The sequence below is a fragment of the Humulus lupulus genome, chromosome 1 (genome assembly GCF_963169125.1).
Source record: "Humulus lupulus chromosome 1, drHumLupu1.1, whole genome shotgun sequence".
In the NCBI taxonomy this organism is placed as follows: Eukaryota; Viridiplantae; Streptophyta; class Magnoliopsida; order Rosales; family Cannabaceae; genus Humulus; species Humulus lupulus.
In genome coordinates, this window is record NC_084793.1 from 75659329 (window position 1) to 75682347 (window position 23019).

A 23019-nucleotide genomic window follows, 5' to 3' on the forward strand; every position below is an offset into this window, starting at 1 on the left:
TCCCCCCTTTAAAAGCTAGCCTATTGTTTAGTAATCGCCTCTCGAAAGTTGCGCCCATACTTCCAAGCTCACTCGATCTGAGTCCTCACCAATCAATCGCTACGACAAGTTCTTTAGAAACCAGAGGCCTCGGGACGATTACTCAAATGGGCGGTGGAGTTAGGACAGTTTTATATCACTTATCATTCGAGGGCGGTGATAAAAGGACAAGCATTGGCGGACTTCATAGTCGAAGGCACCAACCTTGAAAACCCTTTCTACCAATCGGAGAATGGAGATACCGAGAACGAAGGAGATACTCCCGTATGGAAGCTATATGTCGTAGGAATCATATTGATTACTCCAGAGAATCATAGAATCCACTGCGCTCTCAAATTTGGATTCAACACTTCAAACAACGAGGCTGAGTACGAGGCATTGCTAGTAGGATTACGCTTATCTCTGGAGGTGCATGCACAATCTCTGAAGGTATTCAGCTATTCCCAACTAGTAGTATACCAGGTTCTAGGGGAGTATCAAGCCAAGGGACTTAGGATGGTGCAATACCTGAACAAGGTGAAGGACTAGTTGGCACAATTCAGGAGATACTCGATTACACAAGTCCCGAGGGAGTAGAATGCCAATGCTGATGCCTTGGCCAAGCTTGTCAGTGCCAAAGACGCAGACACCATGAATGCCGTTCCCGTCGAATACTTGGCGGAAAAAAGCATAGCCGAACAGGAGGCAAATGTATTATTTTTAATTATCTATGTAACAATCATTGTGCTTCAATGAAGGAATGAATTTAATTTCTTAAGTTTCACTTAATTCTTTAAATTTCTTTCAATGAGGGACTTGTCACTTTAGACTTGCCAACCCCATCGTGTCATGTTCAATTCTGGTCCTTGATGGACCTATCGATCCATACAATCCAAAAGAAAGACAGGTTCTAGGACCTTGTCATCAAATTATCGGATCATGTTCAATTCTGGTCCTTGAGGGACCTATCAACCCATACGATCCAAAAGAGAGACAGGACCTAGGACCTTGTCATCAAATAATCGGATCATGTTCGATTCTGGTCCTTGAGGGACCTATTGACCCATAAGATCCAAACAAGAGACTGGTCCGAGGACGTGTCGCCATTATGGATCATGTTCGATCCTGGTCTTTGAGGGACCTATCAACCCATAAGATCCAAACAAGAGACTGATCCAAGGACCTGTCGCCATTATGGATCATCTTCAATCCTGGTCCTTGAGGGACCTATCAACCCATAAGACCCAAACAATAAATTGATCCGAGGACCTGTCACCATTATGGATCATGTTCGATCTTGGTTCTTAAGGAGCCTATTGACCCATACGATCCAAAAAAAAGACTGGGCCTAGAACCTTGTCACCAAATTATTTGATCATGTTCGATCCTGGTTCTTGAGGAACCTATCGACCCATACGATCAACAAAAGAGACTGGTCCGAGGACCTATCACCATTATGGATCATGTTCGATCTTGGCTCTTGAGGAACCTATCGACCCATACGATCAAAAAAAAGAGACCAGTCCTAGACCTTGTCTCCAAATTATTTGATCATGTTCGATCCTAGTTCTTGAGGAACCAATCGACTCATATGATCAACAAAAGAGACTGATCTGAGGACCAGTCGCCATTATTTGATCATGTTCAATCCTGGTTCTTGAGGAACCTATCGACCCATACGATCAACAAAAGAGACTGGTCCAAGGACCAGTCGCCATCATCATATCATAATCGAATCTAGTCATTGAGGGATCGATCGATAATTTGATCTAAGACTCGTTACAGGCTCGATTAGCCCATCTAGACCCAGTTGGTCCAACTTAGACACTTCTGTCTACAATCATTATAACGAGTACACAAGAGATTGCATAGATCGTGATTGACACTTGCTACACAATCTACATCTATGTATAGGTATCATTGCTACTGAGTATGAAACCATCACCCGACTACCAATGAGGGACAAGCATTTGTTGCTTGCATCATTGGGTGAAAATGATAGTACTATGTGTCTAAACGCTCGAAGCAAGGCATGGTCAAGTAGCAAGTGACCAAGGCTTTTAAACCCATGATCAATTTGTGGGGCATATAGTACATACCGATCGGGGTATACTCAAGCAATGAGGACGTGACCTTAAGTACTAAGCAAGCTCAAGTTTTTCTAGGACATTTGTTCAACATATGATCCGAAAGTGCAAAAAACAAAAAGAAAAAGGCATTGGTAGGGAGACTCCTAGCCATGTCCCTTATAGGGTGGTCAGCCTATCACCCATGGGGTGGTCGACCTGACTGTTTTGTTCATGGTACTTGGTGAAGTATCGTACTACTCACATTACCATGGTGGTTAGCATGAAAAACGTAAAGGAGTAAGGTTAGTATGGCACGTGAAATACATGTGTTCAGAGTATACTGATACCTGAACCAATGAGGGTTGTGAGTTGATATACTTAGTAAGCATTGGAAATAAAAAAAAAAATTCAATCAATACACTGAGTACTCATAACAAAAAAGAATAAAGGCATAAAATGTCATATGTAAAAATTGTCAAGTACAAGGTGTCCCACCAATGGCACGAAAGGAAAGATAGAGTAAGAGACCAAAAGAAGACTAACTAGGGCGAGGAGTATCATCTGAAAGACCACCCTGAGCCTCGGCAGTCTCACAAGCCAGACACTCCTTAAACTCTTTCGCTCGTGTCTTCTTGGGAAGGAAATCCAAGTTCAGATCTTTGTTGGACTTCCAGATCAAGTAGAAGCAAGAGAAAGCAGTCTCTAAATACTCCTCTCGAGCCTTGTCCCGGGCAGCCTTGACCTCTTGCTCCTTCTCGATAAGAACATCCTTCTCCAGTTGGTCCATGTCAGCAATCAGCTTCTCTTTCTTAGATTCAGACTGTTTGAGCTGATTGGCAAGTTTCCCCTCCATCTGGGTTACCCTGAGGGTCAACTCGGTTACTTCCTGCTGTTTGAGCTCCATGGTACTGCAGAGAGTGCTGATCTCTTCATCTTTTAAAGCAATGTTCGCATCCCTAGATCCAAGAACGTGCCTAAGGTCCAGCACCTCATGGCAGACAGCTTCAAGCTTAGAACGAAGATTGGAAAATGTAGAGGTATACTCTACAGACCTATCACGGACATGGGAGACCAACATCAATGCCTACAAAAAACATATAAGTGTTAGATAACATCGGCACACAAGCTAACCAGACAAAAAGAAAACTGTAGAGGACTTACACTCTGAATGTCAAGGAGTGACTTCGTGAGGATGGTGCTCAAGTCCTCATTCTTAATCCCATTAAAATCTGTTGTCGTCTGCTCTAGATGGGACGCTCGGTCCATGATGGCACCTAAATTCTGTATGGCCGACTGGTGTGGCTCAGATAAGGGAGTAGGCGCAGAAGAGGAGGCACCCGCATCAATGATACTGGGAGGAACCGGCGTAGGCAAGAATGGCTCTACCTCTGTAACAGGACTAGACGCCAAAGGAGTCGGAGGAGACACCTCGGGAAGAACCTCCGTTATCGACTTAGGCTCAACCCTGGCCCTCTTAGCCACTTGGAAGGAAGGGCTAGTCTCGGTTGGTGTTGACCTTTGCGGGGTATGAACAAAACCGAACATATCTGAACCTGCAAAAGAAGATCAAATATTAGTCGAATATCAAATACAAATGAAACATAAAGTAAAGGTGATAAAAGTGTCGGACCTTCTGAATGAGATTCGGGTTCGAACGTGGCTTCATCAAAATCATTCGAAGCAAGCAGCGAGTGTGCGAATGCACCCACCTCATCACCCTCCTATCCAGCCAGCATGGGCGAAGAGGGTACCTCCTCGACATGAATAGGTCCCAGGGAGTCTATGGCGTTCACGGGCTCAGGACCATCTTCATTCAGAACATCAGCGATAGTAGAAGGAAATAGCCCGACCTTCCTAAGGTTCTCTGAAGTAACGAGAGTCTTGACATTCTTCTCCTCATGGGTCATGGCAATCAACGCCTTATCCCTAGCAGTCATAGCCTGGGTCGGGAGCAGTCTGTAAAAAGGCCCGACATGCTTAAACTTGGAATAGTTGGCATCTGCATCCTTAGTGAAGAAATAGTTGTCGGCATATCTAAACGCCTTGCTGTTTCTAGAGATCTCTTCCAAGAAGGTGTCAATACCCTCTCTCGTATAATGGTAGAAATGGAAGTACCCTGAGTTGCACTGAGAGGGGTTCATCTTCAGATCAAATAAGTAATGGATCTCATGAGGTACTGGAGCAGCCCATTTTCTACGATGATAAATAATGTACAACGGAGATAACACCAAGATCGTGTTGGGAGCCAGTTGAGAGGGACTAATACCAAAATAATCAGCCACGCTCCAGAAGTATGGATGAAGAGGAAGTAGGGCACTAGACTTGATGGCAGAGCGTGTCCAGACACATATACCCAAAGGGGGGTCCTCAGCTCTGTCATTTGAACCATGGATAGTACTAGAAACGTCGGAGAGGTCAGAGGTCTTCCTTAAGTTCTTTACCTTCTCTTCAGTCATGTCAGAGGTAGCCCCCTTGAACCAAGCAACCACATAATCAGCAGGGCGAGGCTTCTCAACCGATTTTCATATGATATCACTGGCAAAAGTGGCCCCAGAATCTGATAATGGGAATTATTTTTGTTGTCTTTTCTTCTGCTGCGCAGCTGGCGAGACTGTCTTGCTCTTGGGAGAAAGGTGAACCACCTTCGGCCGGAACCTATGAATAGAATGCTCCTAAGGATGAGTAGCCTGGCGATGAGAGCCCTCGGTATGTTCTCGCTGAAAAGAAGAGTGATGGGGAACCTGACTGGTATCCTGATGCAAGGAGTGTTACAGGGAGTCTCGCTGACCGGATAGACTCCGCTGAGAAGAATGACTTCACTGAGATGTGCCCTGAGAGCCACGGGGAGTACTATACTGAGAAGAGATCTAAGAAGAGCCAGACGAAGAGCCCTATGTGATGTGCCTAGCAATATGAAGATTATTTTGGAGGGCTACCAAGTATTCTGTTTTACTCTCACCATTGGGCTACATTTTCAAGAAATCTTCCTCACTGAACAAATATAAAGCGGAGCGAGGGAAAATCCTTTTCACCCTTTCCAAGAACTCCTGTGGAGTACGCTCGCTTACAGACTTATCTGACGAAGAGAAGCTGGAGATCTGCAACAAAGGAAAATAAAGAGTAAAGTTAGTACATCGACACAATGAAGCTCCCTGCCACGGACCAAATAGGCCAGTAGCTGGGGGCATGTCCATTACTAAGGAGAAAATTGAAGAAATCAAGGGAAAAATCTATATAGGGGATCGGCCTAGTGAGACTAAGCTTAGGCCGACCACCATAGGACTCCTCTAGACTTGGAAAAATTGATTGAAGTCTCAAAGTAGGGGTCGGCCTAGTGGAACTAAGCCTAGGTCGACCACCGTGAGTCCCTGAGCTTACAAAATGCAAAAGAAAAGACCTGGGTGGTTGGCCTAGACCTAGGTCGACCACCCTAGGATATTGGAGACCCAATAACGTGCAAAAAATAAGACTAGGTGGTCGGCCTAGGCTTAGGCTGACCACCCTAGGGATTGAAGAACACTTTGGCGCATCAAGGAGACAAAGAGGAGCTAAGGTGGTCGGCCTACCACCTTAGGTCGACTACCCTGAGGATTTAAACTCCAGAAAATCGTAAAATGGCTAGGGTTCAAGTCTCCAAAAAATTGTGCAACACAAGGAGGATCTAGGGTCAACCAAAAATGACGATTTGAAACCCTGGAAATCGCCTATGCTACGGTTTGGAACCCTAGAAATCGCCCAGTTCATGAGGAATTTGGCCTAGGCTTGGATTTTGAGCCCTGGAAGTCACCTATGCTAGGGTTTGGAACCCTAGAAATCGTCCAGGCTAGGGAAATCATAGGGTGGTCGGCCTATAGGCATCTAAAAGCATCACGCAAAAAGAGGCAAGGAACAAGCCAATTTTTTTATTAAGAACAGTTTTTTATTCAAGCAAGTCAATTATTTTGGATCAAAATAAAACAAAACAAGGAGATTCAGACACATTCATCAAAGATTCAAAGTATTTCTTCTAAATCTAAGCACATTTAAATTAAATGATGTGAAGATTAGGAGAAAATACTTGCCCAAGTGAAGATCTACAGAGTTTGATGAATAATTGGGGAAGTCACGCTTGGAGATCCCTACAGCTTAGGTGCATAGAGCAGGGAACTGAGAAGTGAGTCCCCTACTTATAGCCTCTCATGCTAACCATATTTTTAGAAATTCAAAATCCTTGAAAAATATCTAGTACTATTAAAAATTCAAATTCCTTGAAAAATATCTTATATTTTTAGGAATTCAAATTCCTTGAAAAATATTTTGTATTTTTAGGAATTAATATCCTTGAAAAATCTATGTTCTCTTTTGGTGATTTGGAGGCTGCGGTTAAGAACAGCAAGCTTAATCTGAGACTTCTCTATACTAAGCTGTTGAATAAGGAGAGGGTTCACTTTGCTAATGTAGTCTGGTGTAAGCTGGCTTTGCCCAAACACAGATTTATATTATCGCAAGCTATTCTTGGTCACTTACTCACTCGAGACAATCTTGTTCATTGCCATATCAAGCTTGATGCTTTATTGTGTCCGGTCTGTGAGCTGGAGCAGGAAAATCATGATCATCTATTTTTTGCATGTATCTTTTCTCATCAAGTTAGATTAAAAGTGGCTTCTTGGCTGGGAGATGACATTTGGCCGACCAAGTTTGAGGACTAGTCCAATTGGATGGTAGGGAGACCGAAAGGTCTCAAGCAAAATCTTGCAGCAGCAGCTCTTGCGACTATAGTCTATGTGATTTGGTGTAATCGTAATGCTTGTATTTTTAGATTTACTGCTATGACAGTAGCTAGTGCAGATCATTTAATTAAATCTTGGTTGAAAGCTAGAATTTTAAGTCTTCCTAGGAAAAAGCTTGGGAAAAAAGATCAGGCTGTTGTAGAGATGATTGACCAGTTATAATGGTTCTGTCTGTTAGTGCTCCATTTGAGCTTGTGTTGTAACTGTTTTATTGTGATTCAATATATTCCCTTTTCATCACAAAAAAAAAATCCTTGAAAAATATACTAGATTTTTAGGAAATTAATTTTTCTTGAAAAATATAATTATTTTTAGGAATTACAATTATCCATGAAAAATATGTGTCGAGAAAATTATCGATAGTTGATAAAAATAGGGTAGGTAACCATTTGGTACCCTGTGTTTTCAATAATGCTCATATGGTACCCTGTATTTTAAAATCGTACATATCTGGTACCCTAAACTCAAATTTAATTAATAAAATTTTACCAATTTAATCAAACTACTGTCAATTATGTAATATCCAAATTTAAATTTAATTACTTAATTACATATAACTGATGACAGTTTGATCATATTGACAAAATTTTATCTATCAAATCTGAGTCTAGGGTATCAAATATGTATAATTTTAAAATACAGGGTACCATATAAGCATTATTGAAAACAGAGGGTACCAAAATGATACTTTGTAAAAACATAGGGTACCAATTGAGTAAATTCCCATAAAAATACTACGTAATGTCTCGAGGGACTTTGCTTTTAAAATATTGTTATGATATGTTTCTCAGACCAGATCAAGTTTAGCGTAATGTTGAACACATTACGATAAACTTGGGGGGCAAATGTTATCCCTCAAAATTCAAGAGATGACGTGGCGAACGAGAAAGTGGCACGTGGCGAACGAGAAAGTGGCACGTGGCATCACAAGTCAGGGAAAAGCAACAAAGTATTGAAAAAAAACTGATGAACAAAAAAGATAGGTCTAGGACCTATAGGGAGGTCGACCAAGCCTAAACCCCCGAGGGGTAGGTCCAAGACCTATAGGGAAGTCGACCAGGCCTAAACCCCCGATGGGTGGTCGGCCTGGCCCTAACCCCTAGGGGTGGTCGGCCTGACCCCAACCCTTAGGGGTGGTCGGCCTGACATGCTCAAGAACCACATGAGTGGTCGGTCCACCCTATTCTTCATAGGGTGGTCGGCCTAAACTCCCAAATACATTTTGCTGGATGAAGTTCGCACTCGTTCAAGCTGAAATCAACAGGCCTAGCACCCAGAGGGTCATCAAGCCTAGCACCCAAACTCTGAAGGGTCATCGAGCCTAGCACCTAAGTCTCATGGACCAACCTAGACTTAGCATTTTCCCAGAGGTTTCAATCGTGCATTGTTTACCACAATCCAGAGAAACAACGAGAAGACCCACGATCTCATAATCATGGGGCGGTGGACACGTATCTCCACTACCCAATAATCGTGTACCAAACCACGATCTCAGTATTACTAATCATGTAACAGCCCCTGGGTACTATAAATAAAGGACCCAGGGCTTCATTGGAGGGGATCTAACGAATATTTTGGGAGAAACTCTGAGCAAATTGGTAACGAGTGAATACTTCTATTCATCTGTGTAATTGTTTATCGATTGATTCAATACTATAGAATAAGTGGATTAAGTTATTACTGTTCAACAAAACAGAGCTGAACCACTATAAAATCTGTGTGTTTATTTTAGATATTCGTACAAAAAGTGTCGTATATTGTACATACGACCATTGGTCAATTTCACAGGTCAACAGGTTAATTTTTAAACACAAAAGGTCAAAATAGGTAATTGACCAAAATAAAATATTCAAATAATCGATCTATTTATTCCTATTTTTAACATTTTGACAAAACATGAGGTCTAAAAGTTAATTTTAAAAAATAAATGATCCAAACAAGTAATCGGTCAAAATAAACTTTTCCACAAAACATATATTTATGTATACATAATTTAGACTTTTTATAAAAAAAAATTACACAGTGTATAATTAATAATAATAACAATAAATAAATGAAACCAAGCGTATAACAAGTTGTTTGAATTTTATTTTCATTACTTTAATTATTTAGAATTTCTTAGAAAAAAAAATTAAAAAAAATATAATTTTAATCATTATAAAACACTTGCACGATGTGCAGTATTGGTACTCAGATTTCCACACTCAAAAATATAACTTTAACAATAATAACAACAAAATCTTATACTTGCTTTCTACACTCAAAAATATAACTTTAACAATAATAACAACAAAATCTTATCCTTGCTTTCTACACTCAAAAATATAACTTTAACAATAATAACAACAAAATCTTATCCTTGCTTAATGAAGGACTTAAAAAAAAGTATAACTAAATTATAACTGTTACGCAGTAACAGCTAATCAGCCAGATTCAACCTTTTCTTTTGGTTAAATGTCATATGATGGGGTGGCTGAATGAAAGAAAAGCCATTCTAATGGACAACTCGAATTAAATTTTGTTTCATTCCTCATTACTGATAATTAAAGAAAGACGTGATACAGTTCAGTCACCCAATGAACCCATTTTTTATTTTGAAAAGAGTCACTCCAGTTAACTCAAACACTCACACTAAAAACTTCAAAAGAAGTCTTGAAACAATGAATGAAATTATAGACACCGTCCCCAAACTTCAGAAGAAAAATACAATATACAAAGACCAAAAAAGAAATAAGATTCTTATTCATTGATAGATTAATTTCGGTATATGTACAGGCAAAAAGGCCCAGGACCAAGTTTACTCCTTCGGGGAAAGAAAAAGATTTCTAACATTAATTTTTTTAAAATAATAAAAAAAAAAAAAGTAAACGACTTTGGATTTTAGAATCTGTAAAATTTCTAACATTAATTTTTTTAAATAAATAAATTTCGGGGAGGAAAAAATATTAAACAAGAAGAAAGGCCTATATATATTATACAAATGAGAAGAGGACCTACAATTGGCATTTCCATTGATAAATAGGCCCCAAACACCACCTCCTCTGCCACGCTTCTACCATGACAAAGAAAGAACCAAGAATAACACTGCAGCAGCCCTATACATGAATAAAGTAACTCTTCATCTTCCTCTACATGAAATAGCTTAGAGATTTCTTCTTTCTCGACCCGCCTTCTCCGTAAAGGTCATTCCATTGGAGAAGCTCACTCATGTTTGTCGACTCAGATGAGACACTTGCACATACCTTCGCATTCAAAGCAACAAAAAATCATTAAAAAAGAACACCTCACCCAAAGAACACCATTGCAGCTCAGATAAGTTCACAAGCAAAAATCTCACTATTAGCAATATAGTTCTTCTATACCTGCTCATGGGCACATTTGAAATCCTCCATCTTCAGCGAACGAACATCGGAGCTACAATATAATGCAGGCAAAGGTCTGTTCTCCAACAAAGCCGATGCTCTCTCCTGAATTATGCAACAAAGATAAAAATCACCATATGCACAACATCCAACTTCCACTTGTGAGATAATAAGTTAGAGACACAATCAAAATACGCTATATTCCTTCATTCACAGAAAGCAATCCAAACCAGGCTTACTTATTTTGTTAGGTGAAAATACCATACCAAAACAGCAGTAACAATGTGATTTTTAAAAAAGAGTTCAAAACTGAAACGATATAAACTACACATGCATACAGCTTAGATACTTCGTGCAAACAGTGTATAATTGTAAAACTAACCTTCTTCTCCTTTTCTAATATTTCCCGAATGGGACGATGAGCTGCTGTCACGCATAAATTCTGCAATCGAAAAGACAATTAATTAGATGGCTCCTACTATTCTCTAACAAGGCAAACGGGGAATGACAAAGTAGATAATATTAGATAAAATCAATAGGAAACCTTTAGATCACTTCCAGAATATCCATCAGTCATATTAGCAACTCCTTCCAACTCAACATCTGGTGCTAATTCTTCTTTTGCTAATATAACTTTAATAATCTTTTCTCTGTTGGGAGCATCTGGCAAACCAACCATCAACCTGCAAACAAATAAGTATAAATTCATAAATTAATGCTTAAATAACAATGGCCAACAAATCAATTAGAAGAAAAAGAAAGGATCTTTTTACCTCCTAGGAAGCCTCCTAATAACGGCCTCATCAAGGTCAAAAGGCCTATTGGTAGCAGCAAGTACCAGTACACGTTCTTTGTCCTTTGTACGTAGACCATCCCAATTCACCATGAACTCATTTTTCATTTTGCGCATAGCCTCATGTTCTCCTGGGTTTTCACGTCTCCCTAACATGCTATCAACCTACAACGACCATCAATTATTTTGTGGGCAGTGACATGATTAGGCAAGTAAAATCCTGAAAAAAACTAAAATGGGAGCAATGAGAGAATAAATAGATACAAATGAATTCAACTGACCTCATCAACAAATATCACACTAGGAGCGATTTTACTAGCTAAAGAGAACACAGCCTTTACATATTTCTCTCCTTCACCAAACCACTGCAAAACATAAATAGACTTGTCATATAACTTTCCAAGTACAAACTTGCACAAGAAAAAAAAAACTTTTGATGCATGTTAATTACCTTTGAGGTGATACTGGACATTGATATGTTGATAAAGTTAGCACCAGCTTCAGTTGCAACAGCCTTTGCAAGCATTGTTTTTCCAGTACCAGGGGGTCCAAAAAGCAATATTCCTTTGCAAGGCTGCGGGATGACGAGGCATATCAAATAACCATAATGTAATAAGATTATCACCAAAAAAAATATTTGCCAACCACAATTCAAGGGAGAACAAACCAGAGTGCATATCAGAACATAGTTTGTATATATAAAAAAAATGGGTATGAACAAGCTACCTTAGTTAACTGTCCTTTGCCAAATAATTCAGGCCTTTGAAGAGGCAGCATCACCAATTCCTTCAATGTGTCCTTTACATTTTCCAATGCCCCGATGTCGTCAAAAGTCACACCGATGTCACTTGGTGGAATAACATCGGCCAATAGTTTCTTCTCAAATTCATTCTCTGTGACTACATCCTGAAAACATTTAAAAGTTCACAATCCAAAAGGCATAATATAATAAAACAGTCAAAACAGAAAGAGGGTGGGGGCAGGAGGTGTGAAGAAAGAACATTCCGCCTGCCTTCAAGAGGCTGGAAAGTAGCAATAAATCTCAGAAGCACACAAAACAATATTGAGCTAACCTTCAGTGATTTTTTAACACTCTTGCTTTCACTTTGAATTCCCTGCAGAATACTCAGTCCATTTGTAATACTGTAGTATTAAACCAAATACGGATGTTAACATGAAGAATATAGAGATGTATTTGAACTTCAATATTCAATATGAATCAATAAAAATCATTAAATAGGATAATTGCGAAAAAAAATTGACAACCTTTCAGTCGATATTACAAGTTTCTCATCTTTAACTGAAGCTTCAGAACAATGCATGAAGTGATAACTCAAAGCCCAACCTATAACTTTCTCCACACCTAAAAATAGCATAGGAAAGTAAGTAACATGAACGAAAACTGGCAATAACACAACCAGCATAAAAATAGCAGTGCAAGATTGGATTCAAGAATACAAACTTTCAACAGTAAGGGCTTGATCTTTGATGCAAAGAGTCTCAATGTCGGGGCAATCCAAGCCAACCCGATCAAGAACCTGCAAGGCATCAGTTCATAAAGATCCAAAAGACACCAACAAGAAATACAATGCTATTGAGTAAATATTCCACAACATAGCAAATTGAATTGAGAATTTGAAGGATTGTTGTTTTGTAAACATCCTTGGTATAACAGCAGCAAGAGTGCAACACTTTTGGCTCTCCAATAAAATCACATCTCCAAGGTCAATAATAAAGAAATTAATAACGGTATCATAAATCTAGAAATATTGATTTTTTGAAAAAAAAGGGAAGGCAACCAAAAAAAACTATATGATGAATAAATACATCAACCTGTACTATACTAAAAAATCTCAATAATCCAACCTGCTTTAAAGTCCAGGTAGTGACTTGATGAATACTACTAAATTTAATCCTCTTCGATGCACAATATATACTTATAATCAATGATTAAAAAATATACTTATAATCAAGGATTAAAATATCGGTGTCGGCACTATAATTGTATGGAAATTTAGGAGAAATTTTCGATATCGATGATATCATATATATATTTGTCTAACAATATTAAAATTCTTGATAAAACTCTCTAATTACATATAAAAATTAAAAACATACCTTAATGTTTTTGATATAAATGAAGCAGAAGAATCAAGCTAAATAAAAATAAACAAGAAATATAGTATAATAATAATACAGATTATAATAATTAAAAAGAAAAAGAGAGAGAATAAATCGAGCACCTATAACTATATATGTATACCACTATCTTACGGATACTGAATGACTCACAATTTTTAATAAAAAAAATAGTTAGAATCATTCTTTAGAGTGATACTGAATACATGCTTTTTCTTTTTTAATCCAGAGATAAAGCTGAACATAAGCAGTTGATTCACGTGAGTATATTTTTTTAATTTATTTTAATAATTCATAATATGTAAATAACTTAAAAAATAGGCAGTTACCGATATATCTTTCTTTCTTTTGAGAGAGAAAACATGTTGTCATATTAATCATCAAAAACATGAAATACTACAGACATAATTGAAGATGAAATATCCTCCAATTAAACAAATCTAAATCCACCGTTGGAGCAAATCAGGCCACAAAATAAGTCGCAATAAGAGCAGACCTATTTACAAGGAAGATCCGTGCACCAGGGAAATTGGATACAAGAATTCTATTAGCAGATAAAAGATAATGAAACTCATCGAGATGCGTAAAGCCTTGAATGACCCTATTTGCAACTAATGAAAAGATCAGTTTCAAGTAGTTAAGTGTTTGTTGCAATTCAAGGAGCAAGGCTACAGCTTCCATATCTTCTATCTTAAAACAAACAGGAGTGGCCTTGGACATAACTGCGAAGTACAACCCTTGCAGAGTCCTCTAAAGCAGCCCCAAGAACCCTGTCATTTGAGGAGTCAAAAGCCGCATCAATGTAGAGCTTCAGCCGTCTTGTAGGAGTGAACCACTTCGTCAATGGTAATCGGGGCTGAGAAAAAACAATAAAGTGGCATGGTGCTCTCAACAAATTTCGTTTCTTGTCACTCAGAAAAAGAAGCCTATGCACTGGAATCCAAAATGTAGTAAAAGCATCTGTTAACAGTTGGTGAGTAGCACAACTGGTGGTTATTAAAGTACCCTGATTCTCCCCACAGCTCGTTTCTTATCCCCAACACAGCCAGAAAAGATGAGAAAGGCAGACCCCTAAAACTCAGAAATTTCATTAGTAAACAAACCTTCATAGAATGGCCATTGTTCGTTGGAAGTCTTGTTTGGCAACATGGAAAAGTTTCAAAGACTGAGAAAGGCAGGTTGAATCGGACAAAAGGAGGGTGTCGACTATCTTCTCCTTGTCTGTGATAGAAAGGGATGAATTCATGGTGGAGATCAAAGCAAGCTAGGGAGGATATGGAGAACAACAATGAACCCAATAAGGAAAAGTTCCAAAGACTGAGAAAGGCGGGGTTGAAGGTAGAATCGGACAAAAGGAGGGTGTCGACTATCTTCTTCTTATCTGTGATAGAACGGGATGAATTCATGGTGGAGAACAAAGCAAGCTAGGGAGGATATGGAGAACAACAGAGAACCCAATGTGCATATAAAAACTGCAAATCCAGAAAAGAAGTGGACATCATGGTTATGAAGGGTTGGAAATCAACGAACGTGGAGGGAAGCAAGTGAGTCAGCAACAATGTACTAGGTGAAGGATACCGGTGGATGGGAGACGAAGAGGAGAAAAAAACTACTTAAAACTGAAAATTTGCTTGAAGAGAAATGAGTGTTGATATAATCATTTTCACTCGGTTTATGAAGGGAGGAATAAAGAGGACACTGAAAATGATAAAGAAATGGAAGAAAGATACCAAGTTGTGGAAGAAGGGTAGTGGTGGTGACGGTGGAAGGAGAAAACTGACAAAAAGACTTAAAACCTTTAACTGCCAAAGAGCACTAAAAATGAGCAAACTGACAAAAAGACTTAAAACCTTTAACTGCCAAAGAGCACTAAAAATGAGCAGACACTGACTATGTTACCGATATATCCTTGAAATAGCCAAATATTTCGTGGATAATAATGACTCATCAAACCAACTTTTACCGCTATTCATATAATATCGATATTAATTGATATTTCAATAGAAAATTGTGGATAAACAGAAAGAAATAGTTTACAGGCAGCAAAACTATGGAGACCAATTTTCCGATAAATCCCCGACATATAGATCGATTTTATTGATATTTTCTTCCTTGCTTATAATTTTCAAGTTCTTTGACCTTTCTCCTTGATAAAATAATTTATGAGGAGCCATTTGAAATGGGGTAATGTTAACATGAGAAGGGAGTATTGATGCATTCCCTAGTACGTTACTAGTTTTTGACTTAAAATAAGCATGTGCAACTAAACACAATTATCTAATATTATCATAAATCTGACAAGATACTCACTGATCGAATGCTAACAATGTTTGACTGTGCTTTCAAGGTTTCAACATCGCGTTCCAACTGCTGCTTCCAGTCTGAAAGGACTTCTTCATCCTGTAAGTATCACAGATGTAAAAAAACTCCATTCGAGTCCATAAAAATACAATTCAGCACCATAGTTGGCTATGTTTATCCTGGGATATGGATGATTAACCATACCTGGGGCAGTTGTATTGCCACTTTGTTAGGGAAAAGTCGAGTGAGTTGTTTTGTTGTTTTGGGAGTTTCTTTGCTCCTATCATGCAGCCTACCAAAATTGTCCTGCACAAGAGGCAGTAAAACACATGTCAATGTTTTTGAAATAAATTAATAATAATAATCCATAAGCTACAAATGATCCAGGAAAATCTAATTAGCATAGCACAAGGGTCCAACTTAGATATTATTTACATTTCTGGTAATATGTCAACATTTCAGGAAAAAACTATGTTATGCAGCACGTAAAACTTCACCAGTATTACTACCAACATGTCAGGAGAAAATACAATAATAAATACAAGACAAAATGTAAGCAAAATGTAAAAAAGAAACTTGCTATATGGATTGCATACCGGGAAAGCAAGATCAAGCAAAGCAGTTTGATTGCTTCCAAATTTTGTAAACAAAAGACCACCAGGATGTGACTGGAAAAATCAACGAGCCATGTCAAACATTCAACAATGTATCATTAAGCTTCCAATGCTATTATAAACAAGCTAACAGAATGGCACTCTTAACACATACCTTTTCCTTACGATTGTCCAACTGGGTATGAGAACCAATGACAACAACGTTCTCTGGCAAATTTTCAAGCTTATTCTTTAAAATTGTATAGGCATCCGAGTTGCCCACCATAGCCTTTTCAATGTCTTTGACAAACAAAATTAAGGGAATGTTTTTACTCTCATTGGATGCAACCTGTACATGAGACACCTTCAATCTTAACAAATGCAACTAAAAACAGCAGAAATTTTGGGCGAAAAGAAAGCAAAATATACCTCAAATAGTTCACTGATAGCAAGCTTGTCAACATCATCACCTCCAGAACCATCCAAACGAAGTAAATGATTAGCTGCAAAGTAAATATAAATAAAATAAGTCTAAGCTAAAACCATACTTACAGCAGACAAAAGAACACATTAAAGTGTAAGCTATAAAAAAATCTGTGTCAAAAGAAATCACCAGAACAGAAAAAGCCATGATCCTCCTCACAAAGGCCACCAAGATCATTGCCTTCTGGAATTGATTTCTCAAATCTAACCCCAATTTTTGAGGACCCATTTCCCTCAAAAGCAAGAAGAACTTTTCCTCGACAACCATATGAAGGACCACTGAGAAACAATGTAAAGGACAAATTATATAACTTCAAGAGAAAAAAATATAACAGATTCATATATCAGAAAATAAATCCACCAACAGTTTAGATGGTTTCACATTTGTTAAAAAAAAAGACATAATTAATAAATTAATCTCTTTAACATACAAAAAACTACAATCATTTATAACCACTGTAAGAACAGTAAATAGAAGCTAAAATTTAGAGTTGATTAGAGAAAATAACGTCAAACAATTAGCAGATGAAGAATCAAGAGAGGCATTCCAAATTACATTTAGGGTATGCTTGGTTGGGGAAAAAGAAAAGAACGTAAAGAAATCCATTTCAATTCCATCGCTTTATTTGGTTACAATCTAAAGCATTAGAATGCGATTCCAATCCACCATTATGGTGGAATAGCTATTTCTCTAAAAAAAAATGGGAGGAAAGGCCATTCCTATGCACAATAATTTCAAAAAAATTATTGATTTTCTTTCACTTGTATTATATATTATTTCATTCCTATTCTCATTCCCATTCCACTGCTTTCATTAATCCCAACAAAACATACCCTTAAATAGAACAAACAAGTACAACACAAATTGAAGGAAGCATCACTAAGAGCCTGATGAAATTTCACAGCATACCTTATTAGTTTAGCACATATATAGCTAAAAATCATCATTTTATACAGAAACCTTTCTGTGGAAAAAAAATAATAAGAAAACATTTCTAGGCACAAGTTTGTCACTGAAGTACCTGAGGGGACAACTCTGCAAAGAAGAAAGTCCAGAGGGACCCACAAATTTTACTTTATCACCTGAGTATATATTGCAAGGGTTAATAGAAGTGCGTAAAACAAATTGAATTTATGAACTAAAAAATAAATAAATAAAAATCATGCCTTTTTTAAATGTATTGCCTCTTGACGACGCTGTAGAAGACTCTTGTTTTGGTGGAACCTGTGAGCTTACAGTGGATCCACCTGTAATATCAGCCTCAACACTTGAGGCTGGTTTCTTATGTGATAGTCCAGCAGCCTGCACAGTCCGTTTGGTGAATAACAATCTTTCAGGTCTTGGTCCTTCCTTAACATTATCAAGATCCTTTGGCGTTGGTCCCTATTTCAAGTTTAACATGAGAACATTTAAATATGTCCATACAAATATGCATTCAAATAAAACAAATCGACCCTTGATAAGTAATATGTTCTAAGAATAATTACCTACTAAATTTATATTCATTTCCTTCTTTTATGAGAGGATATTTTCTTAGTAAGCTAAATAACAACACTCAAAAAAATGAAGAAGAAAAAAACAACCACCAAAAAATGGTATTGAATAAAGAATAAATAACTTACACCAGGCAAGATAAGAGATTCAACAATTAGCAGTCTAGCCCCAAAATATTTGGCAAGTGCCTTTATCAAAGTTTCTTGATATATCTCCGAGCCTACATGTAAGGGCAGGGGGGGTTCAACATAAGAAATATCACCAAAGGTCACAAATTATAAACTTTACAAACCAATGTCTTGCCAGTACATCTACGTACCAGCTGGGCCTGATAATAGTACACGGGGGCTCACTGAAGGGAGGTCCAAAGCATACTTTGCAAATTTGTTGCACTTCAAATGTATATATGTTGAAGCAATCAAAATGTTTTTTGTTGTATCACTGTAACAGTGCAAAACTTGTCATCAATCCCACAAGTAAACGAGTATGTATAAAATAATCAATAAATCAATCATAGCCTAAGATGAAAAAGAACAGGGAACGCTTACTAATTTAGTATAGTTTTACATATAATTGAAACAGATGAATGCAAACAAAAAAATGAGTAACGAGGAAAACTAACTGCCATATATATTTTATCTAGAAAAAGGGAAGAGAAAAAAACAGCACCTTAGATAATAGGGAAAAGTCTCAAATGAGACTTCAATATCATCAGAATTTAAAATTCCTTGTAGCAATTTATCTTTGAAAGCCTGTCGCCTATTTGATATCCAAAGTGGACGATCAATATCCTTGAGGAGTTCTCTGATCTCCCTTGGCCCATCAAATAATTTGGAAATGCTTCCCCCTAAATCAAAGTCAGAAGAAGATGAACCAGCAAGCATCCTCAAAAGTGGCCTTAATTCATAAGATGCCCCAGAGACCTTTCCCACCTCAGCATCTATTGAAGCATCCAGTCCAATGCCATCAAGGTTGGGGTTTGCATTGCCAGCATCAGGGGATGGAGTGATATCTTTTTCCCTTGATAAACCATTCTGATCATTATTATTAGAACAGTCTTTCATGTCAACATCCGCAGTAAGATCCCCTGATCCCACACAGCCAGAAGGTATTGAGGATATTTCTGCATCTTGCTGCATTTCCTCCCCAGCTTTAGCAGGGGGGGGAAGTAGGGTTAAGTCTTTCCTATAATTTGACAAAGATGCTAATATTGATGCTCCAGCAACTGCAGAGGGATCCCCAGACCTCGCCTCAATATGTATTCCTTTAACAGGAGCACTCTGTGCTTCTAATATGCTTACTGAAGCAAAGTTATCATTCACGAGCTGCTGGAAAATCTTAAGTAATGTCAAGGATTACATTGCAAATCATAAGAGATAAGAAACGTAGTCATGCAGCATGCTTAATTTTGATAAACATAACAAAACCACCAAGTCTACAAGAGAAGATAGTATAAAGACACTATCACAAAACGCTAAATTAATATAAATAACAAGCTGCATTGCTCTAGGCAATATGGGCAAAGTTTATAAAAAGGATACATATGAATGCTTGAGGGACGCACTAAACACAACCTCGTCACCTCCGGTTAGAATCACACTAGAACTTTTCCGGTAACTTTTTCCATTCACTTTAACATCACCTTTGCCCCCAATGATCTCCAGCAATGCAACAGATGAAGTACCACGCTATAAAGATTTACAATTAATAGTAAACATATGTCAGTACCAATATATTATTGAAGAACACAGCAAATCAAATCAAGAAATATACTTCCCACTATGAGATATTTAAATATTAAACTAATCTTGTTTTTCATACCAATAGGCATACCTGTATGTGCCTCAGTTTACACAAAGTATTACTGATTGATGGATCTTTAATCGCTAAGTTGCATAGAGGGCTTTGACCAATGGTGAAATTAGAATCACGAATCAACAAGTGAGGATTCTGGCAGGACATCCAAAATCATGAGATAATATTTAGAAAAAGCACACGAAACAATTATATCTTATTTATGCCTTTCTCAATCTCACTAGATTAAAAGATTCAACAAGCAGCATTAGGTTATCAATCAGCTGTAACAACAACAAAAAGGAAAAAAAAGGGGGAAATAACATTTTGACATTCAGTTTACTGAAGAGAGAAAGAGAGAGAGAGTATATTATCAAGGGAAGCTAAACCAAAGAAAACTGTTCATAAAAGCATCCTTCAGATGCCAATTAGAATTTCAATCACCCACAACATTGTAAATCCTATGGCCAATGAACCATCAAACAGGCTGTAAAGATATAAATGAACATTAGTTTCTGGAGATGAAAGAATATTAATCATGAAGAACTCAGTACAATCTTATATGATCACTATTAGTTAAAATCTACTAACCTCTCATAAATGGGGACAACACAAACTGGGAAACTGATCATAAGCAAAGACATTGATAGTTCTCACTCATTTCCCTCTTAGTAAAAAACCATCAACACAATCATTCCTAAGTACCAAGTAAAACATTGTCAAGCTGAGGCCTCAGTATGCAGCACACAGTGCCTCATGGAACAAGCTTGGCAATTATCCTGTCAACTTTCAAGACTCCAACAAGTCCCAGATTATCTCTCAAGTCCAACATGTTCCAGACTAGCTCTAAAGAAACACAGGCATTTCTCACCTGCATCAAATTTACTCCAATTACGAAACAATGCTGGTCCAATCCATTCTCGTGAGAGAAGTTTTCACAGTTCCCGAAAGTTACTCTTCTTAGCTATGCTGTTACGCTGTTTACATTTAAATCTTACAACTAATATTACATCACTCACCTAAACTAAATATCTAAATCTCCAATTCAACCCACTATCCTTGATTAGTACCATTAACCACACTTCACAAAACGGTTCTTTATAATAACCAACATAATACCTAAGCCTAAAGCAAGAGTGTGCATTGCTACAGCAGTAAATAGTTTCCCAGACAAAACAAAGCAGCATTTCACCATTGAAATCAGAGAAGAACAATCAAGAAAAGTCATAAGAAGATCAGCGACCAGGTATACAATCATATCGACTACAAGACAATATTGCCAAGGCATGACAGACTTTCCAACGTAGAGATTACCAAACAGGTTAAAATCATGATCAGCTTTCAGAAAGAACATTTTAAACAAGCTAACTGTGCAAAGCAAACGCAAAAATCCACCTGAGAGAACTGGGAAAGAAGCTTTCCCCATGCAACCTTCGGATTTGACTTTGGCAGCTTGTTTGGACGCTTCTTCGACCGAGTCATGGTCGGGCCAAGTGCCTTCGATTTATCCATATCCACATCCACAGCAGGTTCCCCTAAACCACCAAATATAAAACGAAAAACCCAAAACCAATGTCTCAAAAAAAAAAAAAAAAAAACACCCAAAACTCAAAAACTTCGTGGCCGCAAGAACAATTCATTTACAAAAGATCGCACCTAAAGATTGCGGCGAAACCAAAGCCAGACCTTCAGCCCCAATCTCAGCTGACTTCTCCGGCAAGGCCTCATCAAAAGCGCTTACAGTCTTTAAATGATCGTGGGTCGCCAGATCAGATGAACGGAGCTCCAAACCTGCCGATTCAGACACAGCTTCTTTAACGGGAGCCAACAGCTCCACTGGTTCCGAAACCTGGACCTCATTGGTAGACGAAGAAGCCTCCGCAGCCTAGGGTTTCAAAACAAAAATCGATTAGCGATCAGAAACCCACATGCAAAATCCAAAAAATTCACAAAATAAAAAAGAACCACAAACAAACATGCATAGCCCAGAACAAGAGCTAAAGATAACACAATTACCTTCGATCGTTTGGGGTTATGCGGAGGAGAAGAAGAAATGGCTCGTTTGGAAGAAGAGCTGCGCCTGGTTTCAACCATGGTGTCGTTTCTTGTCTCTTAGGTCCCTTAAGCTGTCGTTTCAGATGAGCAGTACCTCCTCGCCTCTGATCCAAGCAAGTTCCGGTCACCGTGAGAGAGAGTAAGAACCGAATATGAAGAGAGAGAGTCGGGTGAATGATTGAGGGAAGACCAGCCAGAACAGAGCAGACCAGTTTATCGAAATTTCTGTATCTCTCTTCACAATTTTTTTTTCTTTCTCCTTTTTATATGAAAAAAATAAATAAATATTTTTAATATCTCAATATTAATGTATTTGTATTTATATTTATATAAATATAAATTGGGAGGTCATGAGGCGGTGGGGAAGGAAAAGAGATTTTTGGCTTTTTTTTTTTTTTTTTTTTTAATCTTGTGGAATTCTTTAACAAGAATCTTGTCTATAATATATATTTTCTGTAAAAACCGAAAAGATATGATTAAAAAAATCTTACTAAAAAAATCAGAAAAATAAAAACATTTAATACCTTTGATTAAATAAAGGTAGGAGAAAGAGGTGTTGGTGTGCTCCTAACCTATTTTCATATTTATTATTGAAAATCCAATATAGATATTTGCTACTTTAACAACTATATGTTAGGAAGAGTTTTCTTTAATTTTTTATTTTTATTATATAATATTAAAAAAAAGACTTTTAAACATCACAGTATGTTTTAACAATAGCAAGGTTAACAATTTTTTTTAACCATGTCAGCTCAATGCTTCGTTTAACGCACATTGTTTAGTCTTAAAATTGTAAATATTATTTATAATTTGAATAAAAACTAGTTTACTATTTTATTTTAAATATATATATAATAATATAAATTATAGTTTTATAATATATATAAATATTTATATCAATAATCTCTACTTATATGATATATTAATTTTTAATATATCTCGCAATGTCTAATAGTGAATTTGATGAATAAAATAAACTTTAATTACTTGATAAAAATCAAACTATAATACAAATTTATAAGATAAAAAAACGATATGTATGTATTTATTATTTTTAAATAAATATGATTTAATTATTTAAATTATCATAAAATATCTTAAAAATATTTTATTTTAATTAATTAATTTTTGCTTAAGTTTATGTTTGT

The 23019-nt window shown here is 37.3% G+C and overlaps 2 protein-coding genes across 2 annotated transcripts; both read right to left on the reverse strand.

Moving 5' to 3' along the window:
- Positions 1-2346: 2346 nt before the first annotated feature.
- Positions 2347-4706, reverse strand: LOC133806801 (uncharacterized). Its single transcript, XM_062244910.1, has 3 exons — positions 3718-4706; positions 3249-3640; positions 2347-3171 (listed from the first exon to the last, which is right to left on the reverse strand). Exons 2-3 carry the CDS (start codon positions 3630-3632, stop codon positions 2626-2628), a joined length of 930 nt encoding a protein of 309 aa, XP_062100894.1. The 5' UTR covers positions 3633-3640; positions 3718-4706; the 3' UTR covers positions 2347-2625.
- Positions 4707-9573: 4867 nt separating this feature from the next.
- Positions 9574-22111, reverse strand: LOC133794777 (uncharacterized). Its single transcript, XM_062232172.1, has 27 exons — positions 21833-22111; positions 21473-21701; positions 21212-21351; positions 19856-19972; positions 19564-19710; positions 18692-19359; positions 18342-18463; positions 18151-18242; positions 17695-17911; positions 17550-17610; positions 16658-16806; positions 16474-16547; positions 16220-16393; positions 16048-16119; positions 15656-15757; positions 15461-15550; positions 12474-12549; positions 12278-12374; positions 12085-12154; positions 11738-11917; positions 11463-11585; positions 11293-11376; positions 10992-11176; positions 10763-10901; positions 10601-10660; positions 10219-10323; positions 9574-10098 (listed from the first exon to the last, which is right to left on the reverse strand). Exons 1-27 carry the CDS (start codon positions 21908-21910, stop codon positions 9985-9987), a joined length of 3765 nt encoding a protein of 1254 aa, XP_062088156.1. The 5' UTR covers positions 21911-22111; the 3' UTR covers positions 9574-9984.
- Positions 22112-23019: the final 908 nt, after the last annotated feature.

Coding starts and splice junctions, on each gene's coding strand:
- LOC133806801 (XM_062244910.1), bottom strand. CDS start 3,632: ATGTTCGGTTTTGTTCATACCCCGCAAAGGTCAACACCAACCGAGACT. Junction 3,172..3,248: donor CACTCCTTGACATTCAGAGT/GTAAGTCCTCTA, acceptor TGTTTTTTGTAG/GCATTGATGTTGGTCTCCCA.
- LOC133794777 (XM_062232172.1), bottom strand. CDS start 21,910: ATGGTTGAAACCAGGCGCAGCTCTTCTTCCAAACGAGCCATTTCTTCT. Junction 18,243..18,341: donor ACTATTATCAGGCCCAGCTG/GTACGTAGATGT, acceptor CCTTACATGTAG/GCTCGGAGATATATCAAGAA. Junction 11,377..11,462: donor TGTCCAGTATCACCTCAAAG/GTAATTAACATG, acceptor TATGTTTTGCAG/TGGTTTGGTGAAGGAGAGAA.